The 10846-nt window shown below is 53.0% G+C and overlaps 1 protein-coding gene across 1 annotated transcript; it reads right to left on the bottom strand.

Annotated features, from left to right (window-relative positions):
• Positions 1 to 6615: 6615 nt before the first annotated feature.
• On the bottom strand, positions 6616 to 10601 carry EFNA4 (ephrin A4). Its single transcript, XM_066261937.1, has 4 exons — positions 10429 to 10601; positions 8189 to 8484; positions 7740 to 7808; positions 6616 to 7312 (listed from the first exon to the last, which is right to left on the bottom strand). The coding sequence occupies exons 1-4, from the start codon at positions 10539 to 10541 to the stop codon at positions 7176 to 7178; spliced, it is 615 nt and encodes a 204-aa protein (XP_066118034.1). The 5' UTR covers positions 10542 to 10601; the 3' UTR covers positions 6616 to 7175.
• Between the last annotated feature and the right edge of the window lie 245 nt (positions 10602 to 10846).

Consider the following 10846-nt stretch of genomic DNA (forward strand, 5'->3'; position numbering starts at 1 on the left):
AACCTGGGATGCTGAGGACCCAGATTCAAAACCCTGAGGTCACTGGTTTAAGCGTGGGCTCACCAGCTAGAGCGCAGGGTCACTGGCTTGAGTGTGGGATCATAGACATGACCCAGTGATCGCTGGTTTGAGCCCAAGGGGTCACTGGCTCAGCTGGAGCCCCCTGATCAAGGCACATATGAGAAAGCAATCAATGTACAACTAAAGTGACACAACTATGAGGTGATGCTTCTCATCTCTCTCCCTTCCTGTCTGTCTGTCCCTCTCTCTCACTTAAAAAGGGGGGGGGTCTAGGTCTGTTTATAACTGAGTCAAATATTTCCTGACTGAGCCATCACAATGAGATGTATATTTTGTATTGCAATTCAGTAGACACATGCATGCACATACCAAGCACGCACATACACATATAACTGAAACAATAATTTTTATGAAATAATACCTACCTTTACTATAGAGGATATACTCTTATATTTTTCTTCTCTTTTAGTTTTTAAATTAAAAAAATAAAATAAAAAGCTAGTTGAGATCCATAAAACTGATTTCTTGATTTCACTAACCCTAATGGGTCATGAGCTATAGTTTGAAACACTAGTATCTATGGTGGCCTGGGCCCTGATCAACACCTCTCTGTAGGTTAAGGGCCTCTGTTGAGCCTGGCGTTCTCTCTATGAGCTGGTCCTTTCTCTCTAGGGTTTCAGGCCTCTTTCTCCTCTCTTGCAGCCTTTGCCTTCATTTCCCTCTTACCCTCAGGCTTGCAGTACACTGATGGCTGCCATGTTCTCTCCTGGGGCACTGAGCTCAGGCTCCTGGGAGCTCTCTGAGCATGGTGCCTCATCCCTCTTCCTCTGGGACCAAGGGAGCACTCAGGCTGTGTGGCCCAAGGCAGCTCCCAGGACATCGTGTGGCAATCAGAGAGCTGCCCTGTGTTCAATAAATCATGGAATCTAAGGCCTGGGGGAGAGGGAGGCCAGAGGGAAGGGTGGCCATGAATAAATAATTCATTAAAAAAATAAACAAGGAGCCTGTGAGAGGGAGGATTAAACATGTGTGTGAATGGGAGAAGCAGCTGCCAGCCACAGACATAAAATATTCACAGGTTCTGCACCTTGCATAGGGCTCATGTATGTGCCCCATGTAGGGAGGTGGTTGGTGCAGTCCTAACATGGAGACCTAGGTACTAATAAGGAGGGTATTGCATGGGTTTTCTGACTTCCAGGTGTTTGTGTCAGCATGGCTATGTGGTGCTCTAACATCCCTGAGTTGACATGGAACTACATACATGACTGATAGCAGGGAACACAGTACTCTAATGTGTGGTCCTGGACACAGGAAATGAAAATGCAGGGCTAGATAGGTGGGTCCAGGTGTATTAGCCTCTGATCCTAGTCATGCCTTGGTCCCTCTAATGAGCTGGGCAAGCTGAGAAGCCTGAATCAGGAAGGCATCTCTGGGATGTTACACTGGAGATGTGTGTGACTCCTCTGAGTGTCCTTCAAGAAAAGCTGAAAGGGAGGCAGTCTGGCTTAGCAGTTAACAGGATGGGCTTGGGTTCAAATTCCAGTTCTATCACTCATTGGCTGTGCTAGTCACTTTTCTCCTCTGAAACTGTAAAGTGGGGCTAATCATACCCTACCTGGAGGAGTTGGTTGTTGTGGGGATTAAGATTCATGTCTGGGAAGCACTTTGCACAGTGTTAGGAAGTGCAGTGTGTTTGATTAATGGAGGCCTCCTTGTCATTATTATGAAGAGGTTATCTCTTGTCCACCCATCGAGACTAGCCCCCAGACTCCTTTTTCCTTGTGTTCTCCCCATCTCCAAGCTTCTTTAGTAGTTATCACAGGGGGGAGAGGTGGCCTAGCATTTGGGGAGTAGGATGGGTGGGAAAAAATTAGATAAAATCATGGAGAGGGGAAGTTACAGCCAAAAACGGAGGTCTCCATCCTGAACATTGTGGAAGGAAGTGTCCTTGACCTTCTCCTCAGACCTCAGAGCTTCTAAAATTCAGAGCTTTCCTGAACTTCTAAAATTCTCCCTTGATACAGACCCTCTTCTCTTTCCTGCCACTAAAATTTAGTTTTCTAGTAAATGGCTGCAAGGAGACAGGGCACTGTGGTAGAGGTCTCTCAGTATAGAGACCATCATGATCTCCTTGTCCTTTCCTCTCACCCTTCATGCCTGTCCTCACTGCCAGAGCTCTAGCCCCCACTCTTTGCCTATAGCATTCGAGGGCTTCCCTGACAAAGGTGGCTATTTCTGGGCAAAACCCAGAGAAATGACACCCCAGAGTGGGTGGGGAGAATCCAGGCAGAAGAGAACCAGAGAGAGCCAGGGTGGAGGACCTGGGGCCTCTCAGTAGGCTCCAGCATTCCACAGCCCTCTCCTGTCCCCTGGAAAGGATCCGCTCCCTGCGGGAGAAAACAGCAGACAGGTCTGAGCTGGCCTGCTCCTCTCCTGCAGACAGAACATGCTGGGGGAGTGGGCCTGAGATCTTGGTGGGGACTGGTGGATGTAACCCCCATGGCTCCTCTGGGGAGCTGGGGCAGAGGGACTACGGTCTAGGCACACCCTACCATAGCCTGGGGCCCACCCCTTTGCCTCTCTTGGCCAGTCTGCTGCTATTTGGAGAGCCAAGGGTCTGGGCCCTCAGGTGTGAAAATGGTGCCTGCCCACCCCTTTCCAAAGAGCCAACATTGGTTCTCCACTTCCCCTCCCTTGGGCTGGGCAGGTTCAGGCTAATCTGTGCAAGAGCTTCACAGCAAACATTGATCTGTAATAAAACCACAACGTGTGTTCAGAAGAGGGGGTTACAGACACAGAGAAATCCCGACAACACAAAGACATACTCACACACATATGCACAGATGCAAAACATACAGCACTAGGAGGACAGACACCAGCAGTCCTGAAAACAGCTAAGCATGGACCTACACTGAGTCAAACACACATCCCCTCCCTACCATAAACTTTGTCCTTCAAAACCCAAGCCTTCTCTGATAGCCTATTTCCCTGTGTTCCTTTAGCACTCTGTACATAGCTCTGCAATAGATTTGTACTTGGCGTTATGATTATTTGTTGGCCAGTTTGTCTTCTTGAGTAATCTGAAGATTTCTTAAGGGAAGGGATCTTGTCTTGCACAACTGCTGTCCTCAGAGTCTAGCATGCAGCTTGGTGTTTAGTTAGTAGAAGTAGGTGAGATGCTTAATAAATAGTTGTTGAATTGATGAACAGAAGAATAAATGCATCCAGACAGGGGATCCTCCTCCCCAAGAACCCTTCTGAAGCACATAGAGGATACTGAGTGCATGCTACTGATGTCTCTGGCCCCACCTTCTTGTCTCTTAGTTCCCTGATCTTACTACCTCTCAGCTTTTTTCTCCATCTTTAATCAGAATGAGACCATGAATTTGAGTTCCACATAAGGGCTGGCAGGCAAGGTAAGGGTTAATGACACCTCATTAGGGTTTAATTGGAGGAAGGAAGCTGCCCTGGCACCAAACCAGAGGGCAGGTCTGCCCTGGCTGAAAGCAGACATCCTCTGTTCCAGCACCCTGCTAGGTGTGTACATGATTTGGCCCTGGAGATCCTTAACCCAGCCGGGCACCTCCCTCCACCATTTGCTTTGCCAATTTAGACTCTAGGCAGTACAGACCAGGCCTCTCCATCTGTCACCAAACATTCAGAGGGTAGTCAGACTTCTTGTCCTTTCTCCTTTAGCTAGGCTATGCCCCTTTCCACTTCAAAAGACGCTGAGGTTCCGGAGAGGGATGTGATAAGGAAATGGACAACTGAAAGATTACACTAAGGCATAGATTCAGCATACAGACAAGGACAGCGCTAGACAGCAACTGGGCTGGGGACATGGAGAGATCTGCCCAATTTGACCTTAAATGAAGAGAATACAAATGAGACGCAGATGATATGCAGATGAACACAAGGATCTCAGAATTAACATTCCAGGTGGCAGCAGCTCTGTACCCAGGACTGCAACGCTGTTACCAGTACTCCCCTCTTAACCTTCCTGAGTTCGGTGGCACTGACTGTCAAGAAAGATAAGAGTTGCGGGACTTGGGAAGCTGAGCTCCACCCCAGCCTCCCCGCCCCCAGCCCAAGCACTATCTTAGCAGCTACTGGAGCTCAAACACTAGCCACTTTCCAGGTTACTCTTGGACGCACTATCAGTTGCTATGGGGACCTCTCCCACGTCCAGGCCTGAACCAATGAGCATCACCTCTGATGACCTCATGCCCTAGGCTACCGAATTCTATTGGCTATTTAGAAGCCAGAGTACCCCTCTCCAGCTGCGTCACCGCTTGGGATCCCCCGACGACCGCCGCCAAGGTGGCCGACTGAAAAAAAGAGAGTGCTGGGAGTTCACAATTTGTTGAATGAATGAATACAGAAAGGAAGGAATTCATAAAAGTGCAGAAAAAAGGGACGGGTCACAAAAAGACCAAAACTTCAGGGTTTAAGCCTTTAGGAAAAGAGGGAGATTTGCAAGCCCGGAAAGTGTGGAGCAGGATCCGGTAACAGAGACTCGGTCTCTCAGGATCTTGGGACAGAGACATAATTTGAGGCCAAGACGAGGGGAATTTTCGCATCTGTTTGGGAGAGACTAGGGCAGGCCTGGCAAATTGAGGGCCCCACCCTTGGCCGTCTAGCGCCGCTGAGTTTAGGGGAGATCGGTGACGCCCCAAAACTTGCAGACCTGCCCAAGCCTCTTGGAACCGCGCCCCGGAACACGCCTGGATGACTTCTCGTGGGTAGGCAGGGCCGTGCACGGGAAGACCGCCCAGCGCCTTCAGCCCGTCTGGGCCCCAGAAGCAGACTTGGCTCTCGCTTTCCATGGGGAAATGCCCACGGACTGAATCAGGGCCCAGGCTGCGTGGAAAGTGAGAGCAGGGAGGGCTGGGCTGGCTTGAGGCCTGCGGCCACTGGCCTGAATTTGCTGCCCCCCACACACACACACACCAGTGCGCGGCTGCCGAGGTGTCTGCCCTCAAACCTGCAGGGCGATGGGCTGCCGGCGGAGGCGTGTGTCTGTGTCAAGACTGCGACGGAGAGGGGGGCTGTGTGTAGGAGCCCGGGTCTCTTTCTCACTTGCGTTATCTGCCGCGGACCTGGGTGCCGGCTGATTCCGGAGTGAGCGCACCTGACTTAGTCTATTGGGAGCAGATTGAGAGTCCCCGCAGTTCTCAGTGCAGAGTAGGGGCTACTAACCAGTTACCCACGGCCTGCCCCGCCTACGGTTTCACCGAGAGGGGTGGAGGTAGCAGTAGAGTCGGATTCCACGACTACATATAGACATACATTCTGGATAACAGTAGAGATGGAACCCGAACCCAGGACCAGAAGGCCAAGCCAGTATCTTTTTCTTCAGTTCAGATTACCTCCGCACTCCAGCCCCCCCCTTCACCGGCTAAAGATCGTGTTGGTTGAGAGCCCTGACACCCACGTGCAGGCGCGCATACCTACAGGCGGCATTTTCTGAAAGTGGCCTCAAAGGGGGGAGGGGGTCGACTCGTGTCTCCTCTGCCTGCGCTGCAGTCCTTCATCCCAGGCAATGGAATTAATTAACCAAGAGGGACCAGGGTCTGGCCTAGGTGCGCAAGAGGTTGGGGAAAGGTTTTCAGTCCCCAGCATTTCAATCCGTCGGTCTCCGTTCCCCACTCAGCTCCCACCCCCGAACCCCGCGGGTTCACACTCTACCTCTCACTGCCGCAGCCGCGGAGCTAATCAGCACAACATCCACCTATTGATCGCGGGCTGAGTGCCAGGCGGGCCGGCACTGTGCCCGTGGAGGCTGCCGGGCACTGGGGTGGTAGAGCCCATTCCCCTGCTCCATCCAGGGCATCATTCAGAAATAGGGCCCCGGCTAGGCTTGAGGGGATCATAGCCTTGTCTGCTAGAGATGGGGGAGCAACAGTGTGGGGCTAAGAGCAAAGGGGGCCCTTCCTCCTTCGCCCACCCCCTCCCTCCTTATAAAAGCAAGGAACAAAGAGGCCGCTGGGGAAGGAGGCTTTGATCTGACCCCACCTTCCCAGTTCTAGACCAGGCACCACCCAGATTGCCTTTGGGAGGGGTTGAGATGCCCAGCTCTCAGGAACCCTGGCGTCCTGGTGCTTGCTTTCTTTCTTTTATTTTAATTTTCCCATTGATTTGGGGGGGGGGTAGGGAGAGAGGCACCAACTTCTTGTTCCATTTAGTTGTGCACTCATTGGTTGCGTCTCTTAAGTGCTCTGACCAGGGGTTGAATCTGCAACCTCAGCACACCAGATGATGCCCTATCCACTGAACCACCCAGCCAGGGCAAGTGCTCTTTGTAGTAGTCCTGTCTGGTGCTACCATAGTTTGGGCAGTGCCCCAAGTGGGTGAGCTGTCAGGAGCATCTGCCCCCTCCTCAGCACAGGAAGCCAGCTAGGGAGGTGGGAGAGGGTGCCAAGCTCCCACAGCTGCTGCTGGCACCCACTCCACACTGCCCAGAAGGTGTCCACTGAGGTCTGGCATAGATGGTCTGGGCACAGCTGGCATGGAGATCAGGCCAAGCCAAACCAAGAGCAGAGGCTGCAGGGAGTCCTGGTATCAGGGAAGGAGCCAGAGGGCAGCAGGTTGAAAGCAACAAAAAAGATGGGTGGTTTATTAGGGTTTGGTCCAGACACTTATAAAAATACAAATTGATATGAAATTCAGCCTCATGGCAAGTCTGTCTTCACAGAAGACAAGTGACCCCCTGGGAGAGAAAGGAGCTGCCCCAGGGAAGGGGCCCACAGGACACTGGGCACATGTGGCAAGCCTGGGCTGCTTCCTTGCCCTGGTCCCACAATCCTCCTGCCCCAGGTCTTCAGCCTTGACCCCCAGCAGGCTCAAGGATTTAATCCCACCAACTTCCAGTCTTTCTGGGAAATGGGATAAGACCATCAAATCTTGGAGACCCTGTGTTTATCTTGCCTTAGCTTCAGATGCTCAGGGCTGTCTGCAGCCCCCCGAAGTTCCTCTTCAGCCTGAGATGAGGGGGCCAGCACCTGCAAAGGTCACCTCAGACCCTCTGACTTCCTTCATCATTTCTTCACCTTGTTTGTCTAGCTTGACACTCCCAGCTCAGGTGGCGGGGCTCCTGCTCCAGAGAGTCTTTGGAGGGCTCTGGCTCCTGGTGTGGCAGGAAGGATCCGCTTGGCTCAGAGAACTCGCAGGAGACGCAGAATTGGGAGCAGCAGCAGCAGCAAGAGACAGAGGGGGCTAGGAGTGCCCCCACCTTGCCACCCTGATGTGCCACTCTCTCCAGGGCTTCCAACAGGATGAGCTGACTCAGACTCTGTGAGGGGGAGGGGTAGCACCAATGTTCTCCATTCCAGCAGCCTCATTTTGCTCTCCCCATTAGCTGTTCACTCCCATCTGTTCTCCAGGGTCTCTCAGATCAGCCACTTCCTTCCCATAATTTACCATCTTGTCCTCTCTAAACTCCAACTTCTAAGTCTCCTCCACATTGCCAATATAGCCACCAGTGCAGTTACGGCCTTTAAGGATCTTGCCCCTGGAGATGCCTTTCTGTTGGCTCAACACACAGGCTGCAGTGGAAGCTCCCACAGACTCAATAGGGGAAAAGAGGCCATAGCTTACAGCCCGCCCCCTTGCCTAGACCCCTCTGAGTCTGATGCTCCCAGGTTCTCCCCCTGCCTTCCCTCATTCCCAAGAAAGGTCCCTAGCTAGAAGGGTTGCTCCCTCTGCCCCAACCCACTTACTGCTCTCCTTGCAGCAGACAGACACCTGGAGCCTCAAGCACTGACCAGGACTCCCGGGAGTTGGTACCGCTGGGTGGTGGGAGGAAAAAGTTAGCACAGGCTGGTTTGCGGACTCTGTTTCAGACCTTCCCAACTTCTCTTCTCTCCAGTTCCCTGGAAAGCTTTTCCTTCCTTATGGGCCCCTTCCAGGTGCCAGGCCCCAGCCATGGCCCCTCCTCATCCCCTCTCATCCCCTTTCCTAGCTCCTTTTCCTCCTCTCTATAGACTTACTCTAGATGCCCCCTCCTCAGGTGGACTCAGGGCCCCTCTCCCCTCCCAGGTTTGGCCTTCATTCCCAGTCCCATCCTTCCCTTTCATTTCAAATTCTCTGCCTTGGATGGCAAAGTCAGGCACCCCATTCCTCTCCCCACCTCCCCCAGAGGTGGCCAGTGTGCCCTCCCCTCACTCACAGATATAGTAGTAGGTCTCTCCAGGCAAAAACTCGAAGCCAAGGGAGAAGGGTGTGAAGCGCTGAATCTTCTCTGAGAATTTAACAGGACCAAAGGGAGTGAAGGGGAGGGAGCACTCCCAGCGCTTGAAGGCACCTGCCCCCTGTGCCTGGCAGGCCTCATAGCCCGACCAATCCACCATGTATAAAGCAAATGTCTCAGGGCCCTCAGGGGGCCCTGGACCCTCATAGTGTGGGCAGAAGATGTCTAGGTAGTCGTTGAGGCCCAGCTCCACCACAGCGTCTCCTCGAAGCAGCCTGCAGGCACAAGGTAGATGTGGGCTGAGGGGGTCATGACAGGACATACTTGGGACACAAGGGTCAGAGATACCCCTTCCTGAGGGTCTCTGCCAGCCTCTCCCCCACCCTCTGAAGAGGGAGCAGCTCAGCAAGGCCTGAGTTCTCCAGACTGACAACTGTTGAGAGACAAAGAGAGCAAGAAATGGATGAGGCAACAGATTCATAGGTTCAGAGAGGTTAAGGGACTGAAATGCCCATAGCCGTGAGGTTCAAATGTAAGAGAGCCGCTCACCACACCCTGCTTTTTGTGTTGGAGCTGCCATCTATCTTTCTAGCCCCAGTGCCCAACCAGGGCCTGGCACACACCTGTGTTGGGTAAATGTCAAGTGGATGGCTGCTGTGAAGGAGCGGAAGCAGAGACAAGGAGCAGAGATCTTGGCCCACAGGGCAGGCACAGATGCAGAGATGGAGCCTGGGAACAGTACTCCTTAAAAGATGCACAGAAAGGGAGACTACCTGTTAGACCTCAATCCAATGCTGAAAAGAATGCCCATGAGGGAGTGCGTGGTGGATGTCTCCCTTTTTTTTTTTTTTTTTTTGCCAAGATAAGGAAGTGCCAGACAAGGAGGGGAGCCCCCTCCACATATCACCCAATCTTTAGCTTCCTTAGGACTCCCTTCCCTACCTCTTGGGAGCCACCTGGGTGAACCAGTACAGGTGAGAAGGACTGGGACAGACTGCTTCCCCACAGCATCAAATACAGCAGGAACCACTTGCCCTCTCCCCACCACACATACAACCCAGCTTGACTTAGGAAAGGCCTCCAACTGTCCCTCAGCAGGTGGTCCAAGGACCACCAGGTCTGATTAGAAATGCAGATTACTGGGCCCAGCTCAAACCTACTAGAATACAAGCCAGGCCTTTGCATGTTTTCTTCCACTGCATTCTTAGTGCCTGGAAAAGTGTCCTGCACAAGGACAGATCTCAATAAATATTTGTGGATAGAATGAATGAACCAGAAATCTCAGAGTTGAGGGCTAGTAACCTAACCTGAATTTTTAGCAAGTCCTCTAAGGGATGCAAAAGCACTGGTCTGGAACAGAGAGAGAGGAATTCTGAGTTAGAAGACAACAATCGCTCTTACACTGTATTAGTATTGTAATGACCTATCCCGTGACTTGCCCTCCCCGGGGTTCTTTGGGCTCCCAGAGGGCAGTCTATGTCTTCACATCTCTAATTCCCAGCACCCTAGTACAGATCCTGGTACACAGTATGCACATAATAAATGTTAGTGAGTGAATAAATGCACAGTCACAGATTGTCTCAAGTAGAGAATCAGAAAGAAAAACAGACGAAGAAAGCAGATAGAGGCAGAAGGAATTGGGAAGGAGGATGGAAACAGGGAGGTCAAACAACTTGCCCAACGATGATTCAGCTGGAAGGGCAGGGCCGAGACTAGAGTGAGAGAAATAAAAGGACGATAAATGACGGAGATGAAAAACAGAGATGCCAAGTGAGTGATCAGGAAACAAAGTAAGCGCCAGAGGGGAGGCCAAGTGAGCAGGAGAGTAACCCACTCTCTTTCACAAGAGTAAAGCCCCCTTCCTTGCTCTCAGTCCACCCGCTCCAGCTCAGGTTGGAGGGAGGCTGGGGGTCACCAGAAGAGAAGAGAGGGGGGCGGGGCTCAAGAGTGCAGATCAAGGTCCCTCAGCTCCTAGCTCCAAGACTCTTTCTACAGTTCTTGGAGCTCGGGTCCTCTGTGCGTCCCCCAACACGTGCGGGTCCGGGGAGACTCGGGGCACGCCTCGCCCCTCCCCCTTCCCCCGCCGACTCAAACAAAGGAGCCCCAGCGCGCGGCCCGGTGCAGGCGGCGCTGCGCACAGAGTGGAAGTCGGAGGGACGCGCGCCCAGCCCGGGAGCGCACAGGCCCCGTTGGTCGCTGGCCGGGTTCGGCCCGGCTACCTGGGGTTACTTGAGTTCCAATAGAAGTCGTGACGGAGGCCAGAGCCCCCTTGCAGAAAGGAGCCGAGGAGTGCGGCCCAGAGGACAGTCCGTAGCAGGGGCAGCAGCCGCATCGCCCCCGCGGTCCGATCTGGTGTGGTTCGGCCCGGCCCACTCGCCGTCGCCGCGAGAAAGGTACAAAGTGGAGAAGAGGGGGTGCGGGAAAGGGGGTGGGGTGCGGAGACTCACAGGCCACGCCCCTGGATAACTTCTCACCAATGGGAGGGCGTCTCCGCCTCTCCACTCAGCGCCAACTCCTGTTAACCCCCTATGATCCGGTTACCAACGCCAGGTTACCTATAAGGTTCCTACCGAAGCTGGCTGGAATTGCGAGGGGGTGGAAGGGGAATATTCCACTATCCCTGAGGGTTATTAAAGG

This window comes from Saccopteryx bilineata, chromosome 2 (genome assembly GCF_036850765.1).
Source record: "Saccopteryx bilineata isolate mSacBil1 chromosome 2, mSacBil1_pri_phased_curated, whole genome shotgun sequence".
Lineage (NCBI taxonomy): Eukaryota > Metazoa > Chordata > Mammalia > Chiroptera > Emballonuridae > Saccopteryx > Saccopteryx bilineata.

What these genes read in the sequence shown, in the direction of transcription:
- EFNA4 (XM_066261937.1), bottom strand. Translation starts at nt 10,541, where the DNA reads ATGCGGCTGCTGCCCCTGCTACGGACTGTCCTCTGGGCCGCACTCCTC. An exon ending in AGAGACCTACTACTATATCT is followed by an intron (nt 7,809 to 8,188) that starts GTGAGTGAGGGG and finishes CCCACCACCCAG; the next exon opens with CGGTACCAACTCCCGGGAGT. An exon ending in TGTCTGCTGCAAGGAGAGCA is followed by an intron (nt 7,313 to 7,739) that starts GTAAGTGGGTTG and finishes TCCCCCTCACAG; the next exon opens with AGTCTGAGTCAGCTCATCCT.